This window comes from Dromaius novaehollandiae, chromosome 1 (genome assembly GCF_036370855.1).
Source record: "Dromaius novaehollandiae isolate bDroNov1 chromosome 1, bDroNov1.hap1, whole genome shotgun sequence".
Taxonomy (NCBI): domain Eukaryota; kingdom Metazoa; phylum Chordata; class Aves; order Casuariiformes; family Dromaiidae; genus Dromaius; species Dromaius novaehollandiae.
In genome coordinates, this window is record NC_088098.1 from 59,344,147 (window position 1) to 59,363,226 (window position 19,080).

The following is a 19,080-nucleotide window of genomic DNA, read 5'->3' on the forward strand; positions in this document are numbered from 1 at the left end:
TTTAATGGCATTACTCAGGTGTTCAAAGTTAGGCACATGTTTAAGGATTTTCCTGTACTGGGTCTACAGTTAGCAGCTGTTTAAGGAGAAAAACAGATAACTAACTCCCAGTAGTAGTTCTGGGGCTGATTAACAATCCTGTAGAGACAAAGGACCTTATCACAATACCTAAATGAAGAAAAACAGTGAGAAAAAAATCTTGACAAAATACTAACATGAAAGACTTTACTCTGGCCAAGAAGTATATCACTTCTTAAGAAAACAAAAATCTTTATCAGGTTAAATGTGAGATAGGAATTACGAGGACATATAGATTAGAAACAGGATGCCTGTTTTACTTCCCTCCCCCCATCCTGGCCTAGGCATGATTTTCTCTAGCTGAAATATGTAGTAGTAAATTGTTTAAAATATAAAGGAAGGACCATAGTTAAGACAGTAAGTCCATCAGACCTTCAATGTAAAAGATGAAGTCAAACAGGATAAGGTTGTTCATCAAATTAAAAAATTTCTTTACATAAGCCTTCAGAGACAAAGAAGAAAATATCTGTCCTAGGATTATTCTTTCCATGTTAAGCAGAATAAAGTTAGAAAGTTGCTAGAAACTGAGAGGTAAAAAACAAGTTTGGGAAATTAAAATGGCAGTAAAGACACTGTTTCTTCAGACAAATTAACTATATGATGAACATTTCAGCTGTTCCCTGCAGGATGAGACTCTGCCCCTATTCAGCTTAGGTTCTTATCTAGGTGTTTTAAGGAGGGGATAAGGAAGGGTGACACTTTGTGAAAAGTTCCAGATTCTCAAATCCCAGAAATGCATGTCCCTCTTTTATACACAAGAGGGGAAAGCCCCAACCTTGACAATGAATAACTAGTACACCTCAGCCCTGGTGCAAAGGCCAGGAGTAGCAGGGAGAAAAGCCTGTTTCTTGTCCACATCTCATGGATTCTGGACTCATTTGCCAAAATGGTGTTTTTTGGGGAGAGACTGTGTCAAGCATTATGACACAATTAACTTAGTCTGCAAAGACTTCTGGAAAGCAGTCAGCTGCCAGAGCAGCTTACAATCATAACTAACCCCTGGCCATATTTCACATTAGTGACTGGCTCCATGATCTATCCTAATCCTTTAAACTGCCCACCCACCTAAAGTGATCAGGCTTGGTCTTGATTCCAATATTACTGGGAAATCATTAAAGGAATGACTTAAGGAATATGAGAAAGTCTTTTAGAGGAAAAAAAAAAAAAGACCCATAGATTGGACATTGTGCAGTTCCATAAATGCCTTGAGAAAACCCAGTCTGTCTTCTTTTATGTTGCTTTCTGTGTATTACTTGAAAATGTGCTAGAAGTAACCAGTTACAAAGCAAGATCCACTTTACATGGATATGGAGCTCCATTCACATCCATGTTCTCGCAAGGTGCTCGGGAGTTCGTCCATACACTCAGTTCTGCGCCTGCACCTTGAAATGCTTTTTGCAGCACTGTGCCGGCCCCGGGATGCTTGTGTTGGAGCCAGCACAGGTTCAGCGTGGCTAGGTGCAGTTTGCTGCGGGTGCTTGTAATAGGAGCTGAGAATGGCCTCCAACTGGATTTTGTCAGAAACATACTGATTAATTTCTACTCCCCTCAGAAAATGCTGATTTTGAGCCCATTGACTCCCTTTGCCAGCTTACATGCTGGCAACCCTGGGTCCAAACTCCCCAGTTGTCTTCAGCTTTCTAGCAACGGTTTGTTCCTAGTTCCCTCTTCTTGCTCCTCCCGGATCCTGTCTCTTCGTCTCTAGCTTACTTTGTTCATCTTCGCTTTAGCGCTTATTGAACTACTTTCTACTCCACTTATTGTCTCGCAAGTAGCTTGCAAATTTGCTTTTCCTCTACCCACAAATTCATGTAACTGAGATGACTTCTGTTGGCATTACAGAGTTCAGTCTGCTGATCAATGCTTATATTGCTTTCTTTGCCTTGTCTCCTTTTGTCTCGATTGTGAGCTCTGAGGACCATACTCTGTCTTTTGCTTGTACACGCCTAGAACAGCAAAGTCCTGGTTTTAATCAGACCTTAGATACAATTTAAATAGCCATAATTAACTGCGGGTGAGGTAGTTATTCCTGATCCCATCTCCTTAACAAGATGTGAGGAAGGCATCAGGTACTTCAAAATAATCCACAAACTTCCGCAATTTTATCTCTTCACCCCACTTTTTACTCTGATTTTTCACAATAATATAGAATTATTTATTTTTAAATCATGATTCTCATTAGACCTGTTCAAAATCAGTTCATAATAATAAACAAAATAGTGGAATGAAGAACAACTCCAGTGCTATTTCTGCAAAAATCTGTGACCACATTCTAAAAAACTATATTATGGCCTCCTCCACTTTCCTCAAGAAAAACATGAAAAACATGGGGGAAATATATAGTAGCAGCAAGCCCAGAGAACAATGCATTTTTGGCAAGCCTTCTTGTAACAGGTTGATGTTGACAGCTCCAGTCAAGGAGGAGTAAGAACAGGCTTTGACCTACTGCAAGCTGTTTCATACGCAAAAGTACGTGAAGAAAGAATATCCCCCCACAAATTTCATTCATTTTTAATGTTACATTATAACTCCTTGATTATGGCCAGTGAGGTATGTGTTATAAACTCTTGCACTCTTCCTGGAGCCCAAATTCACTGCTACGGCTAGCGGCAGGATAGGTTCATTCATCCCAGAGGCAGTTATCGCCTGCGCACTGAAGGCTGTAAAGTATTTTCTGTTCTTGTGCTGGTGGTGTGTTCTCTAGGCCAAGAATCCTTACTTTGGCACTATTCTCCCATTCCATGTCACCCATACACACTTCCAGTGCCATAAAGTCATAATGACGTGATCACAATCAGCAATCCAAGCCATACAGAGTGTGTATACAAAGCAAAAATTAACTCACTGCCTCTGCAGCTCTGCTAATGTTCTAGCAATTGCTTTTCTGACTCTGTAAAGTATACTCTCCCCCTTCATCTCTCTGCAGCCCTGAAGCTCTTTGTTTCTCAAAGGTTTTCTCCTCTTACCACCCATTTCCCATGAGCAGCCATAGCCTACAATTGAAATGGAACAATTGGATACAGTGTGGGTGAGAATAGTGTCAAAACATGCAAGTTCACCCAAAACTAAGTGACATAAGCCACTAATCTCCAAAGAAACCAAGACTACTTTCCTGCAAAACTCCTACCATAAAAAGGAGAATATTCAACACAAATCTTAACATTCATCAATACATTGCTTTCCAAATAGGATATTCTTCACTTTACATTTGGTGTGGAGCACCAGCACATATATTTTATAGGAGATATTTTTATCAAAAGTACTTCAAACTATAAATTAACCATAAGCTATCCTTCTGTTGCATAATCGCTTCAAATGCGATGCCTGGGACATGAACTCCCTGTAGTCGTTTGCTACCCCCTTGGCCTCCATCATGGGCCACCTCTGTATGAAAACAGACAGCAGTTTTCACAGCACACATGCACAACTGAGGACTATTTGCATTGTCTCTCTCCATAAAAGAGTAACACTATCACCTCTCCTTTGGATTCGCACACTGGAGCGAAGGAAAAAAATGGTTTTGTGACCTACAAAAGCCTTACTTGAAATAATTCTCTACGACTTGAGGCCTTTTGGAATGGAAGGGATATATTGTTTTGACTTGATTAAAGCTGAAAAGTTGATTTGACATCCTGTTGTCAAGGAAACCAATTCACACACAAAAGAAAACAGTTGTGATGGTATCATTCAGACTATTCAAGTGACCTTAGAAAGAAAAAAAGGCTTCAGTTCCAAAGATTTGTATTCAACTCACTTCACCACTGTAGAAATAAAGATCATTGCTCTTTATGCTTATTGAAAAGCAGTTTTCAATCTGGAAGCAGCAAAATGCCACATCTTCTCCCAGCCTGCTAGATCCAATACTTTGCTGGGACTGTACACATAAATATACCTACCGTTCATTGCCTATTTCAAGAGAAATCCATAGAAAGAGTCCTATAGAAGACATACAGGGAAGGAGAAAGAATTTCACTGACTGGCAGGACCATGATAAATACCCCCTGTACATCCCACACCTACTGAATACCAGCTTAGCAAGCCAGGTATTACAATATCTTTGTTCAGCTACAAACAAAGCTCACCTCAAGCACAGCAATGTTTGAGCCCAGCTTTATTTTCCCGGGAGATGTCAAAAGCAGTATTTACTCTCTGCCAGCCTCCAGATCCCTCACAAATCGCATCTGACAGGCACACGATAAAGAGGACACAGTTATGCTCAGTCTGCTCATTGCTCCTGCCCACCAGGTCCCAAGGAGACAGTCGTCCCCACAGACCACCACCACCCAACTACGTAGCCTATGCAATCTCACCAAGGTTTAATGCTTTCTCTCATTCTCTAACAGCTATGAGTAGAGCGGAAAAAATGAAACTTTCTATCCATCCGTTCAGACAGTGCAATTATATACCACTTTCTCCAACGACATAGCCTCTGCCTGGCCAAGTGAGGAGGCAGAGACTAAATAGCAACTTGTCTCCAATTCAGCTTAGAAAAAACAGGGATGATATTAATAAGGAGGGAAATACACTGAGGAATGAATGCCAGTGTTCTTACATTATTGTCATTTAAAGACATCACACCAAAGGTCACAGACTCTAATACGCCTCAGTCACTCTCCATTTGTTACACAACATATGAATTGCCACACTGTTAATGAACATCTTTCTCCATTTCTGGCCAGCCAACACACTGTATTGTTTCTTCTTAGACAGGAACTTAACCAATGCACTTCATTATTTCCATCTCTTCTTGCAGCACTTTGTCCTTAGGGCTAAGCATAAATGCCACAAGAGGGCTGCAACTGCAGCATCAAATGCTTCTTTCCGATAGAGCTTTTTTTTTTTTATTGGAAGAGCATCCAAAGCATATTTATATCATTTATGAACAAACATGCGCACACACATACACATTCACATATGCATTCTTACTCATGTCTTAAAAGCTCTGAAGAACACAGGAGAAAGCCTTCTGACATTGTCTGTACTTTGTGGACATTGTTCAGTCCTTATATATTAAAATAATAAGTACACTAGAAACACCAACTGACCACAACAACAGAAGTTACCATGAAATAACCTCATTTCCACTTAAAATAATGACACCTGTAAAGTAGTTCTCAGAATAGAAACGATTTTCACAGAAATGTGAAAGTGCTGGTATGAAAGAATATATTGCTTAAACCCTCTTTACTTCTAATAAACTGTTAAGATAGCACAGCTGAGCTACACAGAGAGGAATGCCTTACCTTATAATCCATTCATTATATTTTAAATTTAGGATTTCTGCATAAATATAGATGGCAAGAGCTGCACAAAATTCATACTATTTCATAAACTATTTTTAAGACATTAAATTATGATTTCCAGTATTCACTATAAGGATAAGGAGTATGCAAATGAAAGCAGAACTTTGAAGGCTGGCAGCTTTGTACAGTGCTGAAAAAGACTAAACTCAGGGTGCTTAATTAATATTAGAAAGGGAAAAATGAAGTCCAACCCTAAAGCATAAGCCGAGGCTATTTTCTGCATGTAATCGAACAACCTCCACCTCTAACCCCTGAAATGCTGCACTCTGCATTTTGCTGGACATAATCTTGATATTTTCTCCTCTCTCTCAAACAAACCCAAAACAAAGCAAACAGCAATAGCCACAAAAGCAGAAAGCTAGTGGCGCTGCTAAACTTACCCACAAACAGGTCCATACGCCGTTATGAGTTTTGTGTGGCTTTCCCAAAAGCCCTGGGTAAAAGAAAAAAAAAATCACAGTATTTTAGAACAGGATTTGACATAAACCCTATCACACAGCATTGCTACTGCTCACGCCAGTTTTGAAGCTCAACTTGGGGAGTCATTAATCCCAAATCTCATCTTTCTCTCTTTGTCAATCTGTTAAAATAGAGTGTAGAAATTATGACTCGGGGGGGGGGGGGGGGTACCCAAACCAAAAAGACCCAGAAAACCATGAAACATGTTTTTCTCAGAGACTTGAAAAACAAATTCTCCCTCCTCTCATGTATTTCATTCCAAAATATGTTACCATTCCATGATATTTTTTGACTAATTTCATGATTTGGGGGCTTGACTCAATTATTTTTCTTACATATGTAGGGATGGAAAAAAACAGAAATTAACAACAGTATGACTTATTACACACAAAAGAAATACAAAGAACATGAAAGGTTTTTTTTGTTTGTTTTAGTTACATTATTAAAAAAATCCCACAAAGTTGGAGTTTAGCATGAGGTAGTCACCCGGGAGATTCTGCAGAATAGTAAGCTGATTTATTTTAGCAGACCTCTAGAATTTTTACCATGTTTCATTCTCATAACTGATGAAAATTGGTATCCATTTATATAAATAAATCTGCCACTATACTAAATTGTTAGTGTCCTAAATGAATTCAAATTGATTATTCTGAAAGGTGTGTAAAATGTATCACCAAAAGAGAATATGAAAAAGATTTGTTTCAACAAATCTGCAATATCTGAGAATCAAACTGTATTGTGTTTGAACTTGTCTATGGAAAAATAACACATTTGACTGCATTAATCTGCATTTGTATTAATTCAAGAAAGACTGTATTGTGATCTATCTTCATTCTTCAGAGAAAATTCACTAACAAAGTAGAATACACTTAGGTCTCATATTGAAATTTTCTTATTTTTTATGACATACTGTAGAATACTAGATAGAACAACATGAAATATCAGAAATAAATAAACCACAGAAATAAATGAACAAGGTACGGTATAATGTGTGCACGCTTTGGGAACATTTTCCCCCACCAAACGAAAGAAAATCTGGTAATCAACAGTAGTTTGATTTATCACTCAAGTTAGCAACATACTTGCCACAACATACAACTCTTCTTATAGAGCCCTTTGATTGTTTTTTATTTTTATTTATTTTTTTAAAACACAGAGCTGTATATGTTTGTTCTACAGGACAATGTGCCATCAAGTTAAGGCAGGACCTTTAGGTTTTCCATATGGGATAAAAAGATAAAGCACTGGATGGCATAAGCATTAGAAAAAAATTAAACCCAAAAGGATAAAATTAAGAAAGGGATAGTTTAAATGATTGCCATAAATATATATATATTCCTATCTGAAAAATATTTTACTACTAAAGTAAGAAAAAAAGCCTTGTCTGTTAACATGCAAAGACTAAACTGGACAAAGCATTTGTGAGAAAGACCTTGCACTATCACATATGTGCACCACTAACTCGGAAAGGTTTATATCTGCAGTTTCTGAGCAAGGGGAAAAGGTCCATACCCACTCACGCCAACCTGCCTTGTGCTATAGCAAAACTTCCACAATAGCAGGATTTCAGCCTGGAGCTGCATCACTGCAGCTTTCTGAAGGCTGCCCCTTGGCTTTTCTTAACTGACACGTGAGGAAACCCTGGGCCAGACCCTCCCCAGCTCTGTCCTTCAAGCAGTCACCTACGGTTGTGCCGGGCGGTCTCCCGCAGCCGCCTTGTCTGTTAGAGCGGCTCCAATCTGCATAAACGTGGGTTAAAGATTTACAGCCACTTTGAGGCATCAGAGCGACGCAGGGCAGCGCTCGGCCTCACCAGGCAGAGTCGAGCCCCGAGCACAACTGGGGTGTAAAACACTCCCATATCAGAGCGTTATCAGTCGTGCGGGACAGAGGAACTTTGAGACAAGGCAGCATCAGGTCCATACCTGAGTCCTCCTCCCTCCTAGCCCAAACATTCAAAGAGGGTATCCTAAACCGCAGCCTAAACATCATCTGTTAAATTTTGCCTTGGATTGCAAGCAGGCACATACATATTGCACTTGCTGTATCCACCAGCTGCATTCCAGTGAGCCAGCAGGATATTAACATTTACAAGAAGCCGATGCTCTAAATGATTCAGTAAAAAAGCCTTCCAGAAAGCTGGCTTCTTGGAAGCCCTTCTCCTGGCTCATTGCAATAGAGGGGTCAGGCAGAACACATTTCACATCAGGCCTGTTAACCAATAACTGGTTTTCCACCTCCAGGTCTCCTAAAGGATTACAACAGCTTAAAATTAACTACACGCTTTTTTTTATTATTATTTTTTTTCCTCCTTCCCTCAAAGCAAGAAGTACACACCTCCGGGATGGGGGCAGGGAAGGATGTTGAAAGCTGTATATGCTTTGAAAGCATCTGGGGGAAACTGTGAGAAAGCATCCTTGGGAGTAAAGAAAGCACTTATTCTCCATGCCCCAGGACACTTTCTCACATCTCGCTCACTCACTCACACGGTACAGCACAGTTCTGCCTCCGCCGTCCCCCCCAGGGACCCACGGCCACTCCAGTCCCCTCGCACTGCAAGGGCATGGCATGGCGAGCACCAGGGAGCAGGTCGCACCAGGCCCCTCATGGCACAATGGGAACCGGCGTGTGCAGAGCACCAAAGGGCTGCAGTAGCTGGAGCATGAGCAAGGTGGAAGGACTGTGCGTGTATCCCGTCTCCAGCTGAGCATGGCAAGGCTGGCGATGTGACCAGGAGCCACCGCTGAGAAGAGGAGGGAGGGAGGGAGGGAGGAGAAAGCTGGAGGGGAGACGAAAGGGGTGAGGAAGAAGGAGTTACTATAGTTGATTAAAGTTTCACATTTTTTGATGTTTCTCTTCTATACAATTATCATTCTCAATTGCATATCAAGATTAACAACGCTATCCTGAGAATCTGCAAGACTTTCAGAGGTATAACTCAAGGGACAGCCTTAGCTGTGAGGAAGGTGACTATCTAGGAGAGATGCAAGCTCCTTCATACTTATATACATTTAAGCTATCTCAAACATGCAGCGAGGGGATATGCTGCATCCATGTAGCCCTGCCAGTATTGCAGCTTCATCGCTGAACACAGCTCCCAGTAGACGGGTACCTTGAAAACATCCTCCTCCTCCAGTGAGTCATGTTTGAAGCACAGCAAGTTTCATAAGTACCACTGGTAACTTTACATTAGCTGAGGTCAAGCTGGTCCAAGGTGCATTATTGCAGGTTTGCCCAGTTTTATAACTGCAATTGTATGTAATATGCACAGGACAACTAAGTACCTGCCACCACCAGAAACTGTTTTTCATGAAAATACAGATAGAGACCTCTCCTCGACTCTCCAAGACCACATAGCAGGGGAACAAAAAGATGAGGAAGCAAATTCCGAAACTGTGCCTCTTAGACACGTACCTAGTGGTTTACATCACCATAAATCAGACTCTGCAATGATGTAGCATGTGTGTGAGGAAGGAGGGAACAGTGAAAAATGGAAACAGAAGTACTCTTTTTTTTTTTGTTGGTTTTTTTTTTTTTTTTTTTTTTTTTTGTTAGGAAAACAGAAGAAAGCTGAAAAGCAAAACGATGCAAGATATTATGAGCTGACAGAAAGCACGTCAGGAAGAACTGCAGCATATTAAACAATCACTCCTAACAATGAAGTGTAAAAACATGGTCAGTAATGCTGTTCCAAGTTAGAAAAAAATTACTTAGCCCTTTTCTTTGTCTGGAAACCCGCAGCACGTGAATCGCCATAAACAACAACTCCGAAAAGGGCTAGGGCAAGGGGGAACTGCTGCGTTTGGCCCCGACAGTGAGGTACCAGCCTGATGACAGCCCATTATCAAACAAGATAATGCAGGAGTATGCAAGGATTCGCTCCCTGAAGAAAGCATATTTTACAGCATCTGGTACACCATGGAAACAGCAGCTCAAGTGGGCTGACTGCTGCACACCCAGAAGGCTTCTTTGTTTACATGGCTGGCGGTTGCCTCCCTACAGGGAATTTGCATTCTCCGCTTCCTTTGAGCATATATCATCAGATGTATCTGCGTGCAAAACCACTCGCAGGGCCATACCCTGCTCTCAGGGATACAGGTGCAAGCCCTGCCAAATGAAACAGGATTTGGGGTTACATCAGCTGGAGCAAAACCCGGCCACTGCCAACTATCCTGAGATATTGAACGTTGAGACTTTAGCCTGTGCAGCACATAAATCAAAGGGCTTCAGGAAGGTTCAAGCATCCCCGTTTCTTTTTTCAATAGATTCTGCCACTCCAAGACGGATCCTTCAGCAATTTCATCTTTGCTGTACGTTCACCTTGCTAGTTCTTCACAGTCTCAAAAATCTGCAGCAATGTCATCATTCCTACTTGCTGAAAATGGCTGTAGGCACTAAGCCAAAGTTTTCAGAAACAGCCAGTAGTATTTTGCATTTCAATTTTGGGGATGTATACGTTAGGCATATCAGACCTATTCCCGTTAGATGCCACATGCCAGCTGATCTCACAGACTGCAAATGGGGACTGCATCTAAAAGTGTAAGCTTAATGTGACCCAAACTGCAGAGGATGCTTTGCAACATTTCAGCTTCCTGCAGCCGTAAAATAAATCATTTGGCTTATGAAGCTAGCTATGGTCCTTAAGAGTCACTAGATAAAATGGTTTCAAGGCGACCGTGTAGATGGGATCCAGCAGATGTAGCTCAAAACTCGGACTTCAAAAAAATTACTCCCAGAACACAGTGAGGGTTGCTCCTGCACTTGGTAGCGTACTGGACACCACAAAGGCTACTGAGCTGCGTGAGGATTGGCATGACACGCCCCTCAAAACCCACTGCAATTAGGAAACATTACACATGCAAGAACAGCCAAGGGAAGAAGCCTTCTTTTGTTACCCCTTTCTTGAAAGTACCACACTGACAGGACAGGATCCAAAAATTCCCTAACCACTGAATATACCAGGTATGGGCAAAAATAAGGCAAGCTTTTTTGCTTTGTCAGCTGTGAGGATCTCAACCCTGACCTGAAAAGAGCACCTCTAGGAGTGGGGACAAGGGGTATTGCATGTCCAAACACATCTTGGCTGGGGATGGCAGCAGTGATGGTATCTGATGGCAGCTCCTGTTCACAAGGAACTGGACTGACAGCACCAGTTCATGTCACTTAGGCTCCTGGAAAGGGCACACTCAGCCTGGATTCAAACCGCAGAAGCCAAATACTCCGTATCTCATTCCTCTTCCCATATACACTCAGCCCTCATCCTCCCCACCCTGCGGGCAGAAGTCATGCTTCATTTCATTATGATATTAATAAACTGAAGCATTGCTCTTTGAGCACACACCTCACATGAAGAGACAAAAATCTATACAGTTATTTATGATAGATAATGACAATGAATGACAACATTTGTGGATGAAATTTTTAGTATTCAGCAGGCTTCAAGTGTCTTTTTCCTTAGACCACTTGGAAAAACCCAACCCCTAATAACCTAGCACCCAAATCGATATAGATATATCTTTTTTTGAAATACAAGCTAACATTTAATTAAAGCAAACTTGTATCAGACTGCAGCCCACTTTGAAGGGATGACCCCTAGACAGTACATCATTGCCAGTAATAATTCTAGCAAAAACACTAGGATGCCAGCAGACAAGAGAAGGAAAACAGCATGAACTACTAACTAGCCTGATACCAAGCCATGTACATAGTTTGTTTCCTTTGATCGTTATCCCTAATAGCTGTCCTCTGTGTGCAATTTGGTTTAATTTATGTATGTGCCATTTCAGATTTTAAAAAACACATATAGACCTTCCAAATATATTAAAAGCAGCCTTCCTACCCTTTATAGTTATTAAGAGAGGTTAGTGTTATGTAATTAAGTTAATCCTCATCTGTAAAGGCTAATTAACCAAATGCTAATTGAATCTGCATATGAAAATTTGGACAATGCGTTCTCATTATACAATCACAAAAATTACCTGAACTAAATACCAAACAAATTACAAAAATTCTCTTTTACCTTTACAGATCTTCAAGAAAACCACGAAGGAAGGTTCCCTTCTATTTACTATATTAGCCCTTGCTGTCTTGAACAAGGTGGCGTCATTTCCCAGTTTTGAGAAACTGCTCAAGTCCTTCACTGAAGGACGGTTATTTCCCCCCTTGCAAGGAGCTCTCCCTTTCTCTGTCCTCAACTCGCACCTCCATCTCCCCCTTCTCATTCCCCCTGCTACCTTTTCTCCAGTCAGAGAGGCCAGAGGCTTTAGGGATTAAGGCACATCACCCATAGGATCACACAACATAATACAATTCAGTCATTGAAACTCTCCCCAAAACCCTGCACGCAGCCAATGCAAAGCTGCCAGGGCAGTCTGGGCAGCGCACCACCCTTTCATCCCCAAAGAGCACAATCCCATTTCTCAGTAAAGCCATTAGGAGAAAACGGCTTCATCTCGTTCTAGCCTATCTGGGAGTGCCTGTATTACAAAAGCAAGACATGTTTTGGGCCCTTTTCGGCCTTTGCTTAAGACATTTACAGTTTAAAACAGTTAGGTTTCCAAGAGGGAATTAAGAAAAGCACATCACCCTTTCTTGTATTTGCTGTCTCTCCCCATTAACCAGGTTAATGGCTGATCCTAATAGGTTGGTAACTTAAGAGATGGTGGGAGGCAGGGGAAGCCAAGCAAACAAATACCAAGTTGTGCACCTGACCTCAATAGCGTGCGAGATTTCTCAGCGCATAGAGCCCACACAGTCCTCACATTTTCTCACAAAGTCCACCATATGTTTTAAAATCCAAGCTGTAACCAAGAGCATGGTCTATGGTCTAAGTGGCATAGCCACATGCAGCAGCTGCAGTCATTTAACATTCCCTCGTGTACCACTACTGGTCCACTGATAAAAACTTGGCACTGCTGCTTTAGAAGAACTATCCAAAGGAAAGAGAGCTAGAGAGAAGAATGAGAAGTGGGATGCACCCAGCATATCTTTCTTTGGAAAGATAATATATTTTCTAGGTAAGGGATCTGTGACAGATCTACACAGACATCGGCAAGGCACTTGGTCTGGTGGCACTTGAAGAATCATCGCACCCAAAAGGATGAAGATCAGGATGAAACTGTGAGGTGGCAATCATGCAAGCTGCAGGGGTCATGAGCACTGACTGTGTTGAAAGGAAAAGTATTGGTATGAAAGGAGGGAACCCGCAGATTTCTCAAGGGTCTGTCCTGGGACAAATCTTGTTTAATGTTTCAAGGACTGTCTTTGGCTCAAAAAGCATACAAACATTAATGAAGTGCACTAACAGTTCTAAGCTGGAGGTGTCCTAAGCAAGGAAAAAAATTGAGATGTCATATCAGAACAATAGGAGGACCTTAAGAACTTGAATAACTCCAACAGATAAGAGTCCTCAGTTAAAAGGGAAACATGCCCTCAGAGGGATTATACTAACTAGAAGAATTCTTGCAATAAAAGATGAGTTTATAAGCTGAAAATGACGGAGAAAACAAAAACTTGGATGGATGCATCAACCACACAATAATGCTGAACGACAAAAGCGATGAAAACTACAAATATACTATATCTGAGATACACTTTTTCTGGAATACTGCATGCAAATCTGATGAGTCACGTTCAAAAGGAATGAATTAAAAATAGAACAAGTGAAGAGAAGGGTTACAACAATCCTCAGGGAGCAAGAGGCCTGTCTTACAAGTAGTAATTAGGAGAGTTCATTTTAGCAAACCAAAGGTTCATTTTAGTAGACCAAAGGGAGGAGATATGCTTGCTGTCTATAAATGCCTTGCGAGTAATCATCAGGGAGGGAAAATACTTATTTAATATAAAGGCCTACATTACTGAAAGATCAAATGAGTATAAACTGGCCATAGATAAATGTTGCCAGAAATGAGATGAAGGCTGAAGTCTATCAAAGTTGTAAGGTTTTAGAACAGAATAGTGGAGGCAAGAACCCCAAAGAGTTTTGAGACAGAGGACATGAGATGATGTGGCTACTCAGAAAAAAAATGGAGCATAGGATCAATAATCTAGGCCATCTAGGTCAGTCCTGTGCTCCTAGAAGTGATATACAGCCACTTCCAGAACGAAAAAACACTCTTCTCTGGAGAAAACAATTTGATACACTTTCATACACGCACACTTGCATTCACACTTCTAGTTGATTCACCTCAACTTTCCAAAGTATTTCCATGTAGATACAGCCTCAGACATTAATTTGGTATATTGCAATGAGATTCCCACTTTTTTTTATTTTGTCTTTCTACTTTCAATCTCATTTCACTTTACAAACCTTATTTCCACAATGTCTCTGAGATGGTAAGTGTCTGTTTGTTACAGGTGGGAAATTAGAAGTACCAAAGATTAAGCAATTTGCCAAATGCCACACAAGAAGTCAATGGCAAAGCCAGAGAGAAGTTGCAGGTTTCTCAGTCCTCCTTGCTAGTATCTTAGAAAACCACTCCTCCTCCTCCACAGAAACATATACACTATATCAGATGGGAATATCAACAAATCCGACATATTTCTGAACTTTCCATCATATCACATGCCTGAGGCTTAAGAGAAAGGCAAGAAGAAAAACCTCACATAGCCAGTTAACTCTAAAATGCTTTAAACAGAGGGAGGTTTCTTCCTCAACCAACTGTTAGCTTAAGATTCAATTACTCTCATCATAACATGCATAGCTACAAATGCAATTAGTCATAAAATTATCCAGACCCTCAAATTATCCCAGCTGCTGTATTTGACTCCCTGATACTTGCAGTGATGACTCTTCCAAACTGAATACACTGGCTAAAGCAATATTTCTTTTTCTCTACTTGAAAGTTGCCTGCCATTAGCTTAGACCTTGTTTATATCTGCTGTAGAGCTAGAATTGCAACCTTACTATTTTTATTAGGACTATTGTCTAGACAACAGTTAAACCTGCTAGGCTCTTATTTTGGTTAATAGTAAATGTCACAGAAGACACCTATTCAGGCTTCTAGGAACCTTGATCAAAAACAGAAAACATGTTATTATGGAGACATGTATAAAGAGAAATACAATTTGTGCGACATGTTCATGAACAGCTCCATACGGGGTCTTACAAACTCACTGCAATTTCTGATCCTGCGATAAACATATTTATAATAAGTCAAGACACTGGAAAAAAAGAGAAAGGAACGACTGCTCTTTTTATACTAGACTCTCTGTACAATTTCCACTAAATTCCTTCTAAGTCATCTTCTTTACAAACTGAGCATAATTCTCTTCTACACAAACTCTTCTTGTTTGAAATTCCACTGGATCGCTAACCATCTTTGTTGCCTTTCTTAATATTACTACATCTTCAAATTACAACAGGAAAACAGTGAATTACAGTACTCTCTATAGGAGGGAATTCATTGTGCAATAGAAGACCACTGCAATGTGTATTTTCACTGTATGCTCAATGTCTCTCAAATGGATTAGCATAAACATTCAGCACATCTTACTAATGGTGAATGAATTTTATTAGTTTTCTTCACTGCTCTCTCTTAAGGGAAGCAGAGCAGCAATTGCATAAACTAAGCAAATGGAAACTTCTCATCAGCAGGACAGACAGACAGACATCATGGCTAAATCTAAGGAAAACAAACATTTCAGGAGTACTCTGACAGCACAGTACTGTCCTAAGCTGCAACAGTTTGCATTTGGGGGAAATGAAATTTGATTCCTCTCCCAACCAAGGGAGGCAAGGACTCTCCTTCCCTTCAGTGAGGAGTTTTGCTTTTGAAGAGTGCCCCCCTCCTCCTCAGATCCATCAACAGCAGATTCCTTTAGGTTATGAAAAAGCTATTTTTCAGGATAAAAGATACTAAACAGTCCTATTGTGCAACAGTCTCTCTTAGGCAGTACAGAGTGCAAAGGGACTTTGAAATAACCACTGTGGGAAAAATTACATGTCCATATGCAAATCTTCCAGCTTCATCAACAGAATTAGAGTGATAGCTTCCTTTCCTCACGCAGATTTAGGCCTATCTCATATTACCTTGTAAACTCACTAGCACCAAAGCAGGTTGTTACTTAGACAGGAGAGTTTCAAGAATACCTCAGCCTTTAGAAGCAACATTACTTGGCCTCCTCAGAGTCATTTCCCATGTGTAGAGCTGGCAGTCTCTACAACGGTTTATAAACCGATTATAAAATCAATGTCACTTAATTGTCTGTGACCACCAAGTTTGAAGCTATGAAACAAAAACCTGAAAGAACTAAAGATTGTCACAAGCTCCATCTATGTTCAGCTCCCATATTCTGATCTTTTATCTTGATGACACTAAGACACAGAACAGTCCCCAAATCAACACACCACGCTGCACGTGGGGTACTCCATCAAGGAAAGAGATCTGGCAAGAGTATTACATATGACAGACATTAATCATGCTACTTAATGCATTACTTGAAGATGCTATGACTAGTTCTTTATTTTAACATAGCTGGACAAGCCCAACTTCCACTCATCTAATTCCCACCTCATACAGATGCAAGCTCTCAAGCATGACAGTAGGAAAAAAACAAAACAAAACCCCTATAGATTGCATTGCCCTCTGATGCAGAGCTAGGCATGCTGCTACCTGCAGCACAGACAGGCTAGACATAAGCATGACAGGCCCATTTTTGCTACCGTGTTATCACACAGCACCTTGGGAAAAGCCACATGGCTAAGGGCAGACAAACCAGCTCAACACACACACAAGGTGGGCCCTTATTCAGCAGGGCACAACGGGGCACACTGGCTGCTGACTTTTAAGCATCTTCATGCTAGCAGCATTAACAAATGTTTGCTGAACTTCAGCCGACTCCCAGACCCACAATCCACCAAATACAGCAGACCTAGACTACACCACTACGTAAAGAAACATGCTAGAAGATCTCCTACAGAACAGAAGAGTCTTGTCTCTTCTGGAATAAGGTGAGCTGCAGCCCCAATAGCCAAGTCACACTAGGCAGCTGACTCTTCACCTAGCTTAAAAAATATGTATATACACTAACAAAATCTCCGTGTTTTCATTAGGTAAGTTACTCTTCAGGTTCTGTTTGGAAGCCAAACACAGTGTTTAAAGACTGCCACCCCAGTGGTAGCTGGTGCGATCCAAGCACAGAACAGACACGCTGGGAAAACCATGCCAGGTCTCCCTGAAACAAGGGATCAGGAAGAAAAGTGACTGAAACGCACAACACCAAGCCCAGCAGGGGAGAGGACCACGCTGAGCAGGAGGAGCTGAGGTAGCACAAGGAAACTGAAAGGGAGCCTAGAGGGGAATGAGAATTTGGGATCACACTAGGGATCAGCAAAGCCACTGGACAGCATTCAAAGTGAGCACAGAAAGTGCCAAGCAAAAGCACAGTTGCAGCTTCAAGTGTGACAACTGCGTAGACGGAACAGGTTGGGTTTGGGGGTGGGGACTGAATTGGCTCACATCAGTCATTCATTTCTGTTTCTAGATCATCAGCGAGGGCTGGCTTCTACAACAGCATCAGGAAAAGCATCCTGTCAACCCACTAAGGCCTTTCCTAATTTTTTTTTAAATGAACAGTTATACACCTGTAAATACCAGATATTTTCCAGAGCAGTTGATGTACTTAGCTGCCATTTTGCAACTGCACTCATCTGCACCTAGAAGAGAAGATTGAGGCTTGGTGTGCCAATTCAGCACAACAACTATACAAAAGTAGGTGCCTTGGCACAAGGAACCATGGCTTCTCCCTTCTCCCTGTGAATTAATGATGTTCCTAGACAACTGGGCTACTTACTGAAAGTAGGTACTGCCTGAGGCAGAAAACTGAACTCTCCCATCACACCCTCCCCACAAAGCAGTAACTGGGAGGGATTGTAGAGGGAAATGGCAGCAGGAGACTTCTTATGAAGAAGTCATCTCAAATTTAAGACTTGGACTGCCATAAGCTTGCACTGTACTACAGTCTTGCCACATACGGCAGCAAAGTGCCACCACCCACTGAGTCGAGAGTTTGGACATTGCTGGCTCCAGGATGGTCCTGTATTGTTAAACAGTATTTCCAAGGCAGGGACTTTCTCCTTTGGACTCCTCAAGGAAAAGGGAAGCCTTGTCTGAAAAGACTGTAAAAACCCAAAGTATGGGCCCTTTGAATGACAAATTCTGGCCAGAAGCACAGAATCAAAGCAATACAATGCAGCGTTAAGAAATGCAGCTTAAAAGGACTGGAGAAGTGAACATAGGAGAACCTGGCATCCACTCATGCCCTGAGACATAGAGGAACTGTGCTGGGGATGCTGGGGCATCCAACCAAAACAGGGGAATGCCCTGCTGACGTGAGACCTGGCAGCAGCCAGCGCTTTGCTGGCTGCTCTCTAAACCGAGGCCTTGCATAAAAGGTGTGTCAGGAAAAATGCCATAAGCAGAAGTTGAATGTGCTCCTGGTCCATAGCTAGGCCACGAGGGCTTTCACAGTTAGAGACAGGACAGCTTTAACTTCAGGTATTAAACTGGTTCTTTGACCACTCCAAAGATTACATGTAAAAAGGATGGTGTGAAAGCCACTTCTGTCCTCTCCATCATAGACTTGGGTCAACACCTCTTTTTGGTTCAAGAGCAAAACTACAGGGTTGATTTGCAAGAAAAAGTAAAAGCAAGACCCAGATGTAGACTGTAAATATCTATCCAACTCTTGCTAAAATTTCAAGCTAAAAATATTATACTCACACATTTATACATACAAGTATATATGTGTGTGTGTATATATATATTATATATATTTTCACACAACCTCAGGTTAATTATATGGCAATACAGGATCCCAAAGGGAATCAGATCCTCCAAAATACATACAGCTATCTCAGCTCCTGTGGAACAGCTTATTTCCACAGAATGGTAAATTAAATTCATTTAAAGGAACAGCTTTGAAGCACTCTCTTTAGAGCAGAGCTCCTCTCTCCCCCAAATCCTTAACACACTAGTTGGACACTGAGTTTTGTTACACACCAAAATCTCTTTGTGCCTTGTAAAGAAAGAGGCAGGAGAAAGAATGTTAACGGCCTCTTTTTACAGTAGTGCTGTCAGAGGAGGTGAGGGGGGGAATAAACCACATAGAAAACAATTGCCAATTTGTGGTCTTGACCATTTAAAAATGGATCCCAAAATAGTCTGCTAAATTGCTTCACCCGGAGCAAAATTACCCATGGATACATATGCATGCACACAAAAACAGCATCTCTTGACGC

At 41.2% G+C, this 19,080-nt stretch overlaps 1 protein-coding gene across 2 annotated transcripts in view; it reads right to left on the reverse strand.

Moving 5' to 3' along the window:
• TBXAS1 (thromboxane A synthase 1) overlaps positions 1–19,080 on the reverse strand; it is a 244,347-nt gene that overhangs the window by 145,626 nt on the left and 79,641 nt on the right. For both annotated transcript variants that reach the window (XM_026119805.2, XM_064513928.1), the window contains one exon: positions 5,762–5,814. In XM_026119805.2, coding sequence (XP_025975590.1) covers positions 5,762–5,814 — 53 coding nt within the window. The remainder of the gene's footprint in view (positions 1–5,761; positions 5,815–19,080) is intronic.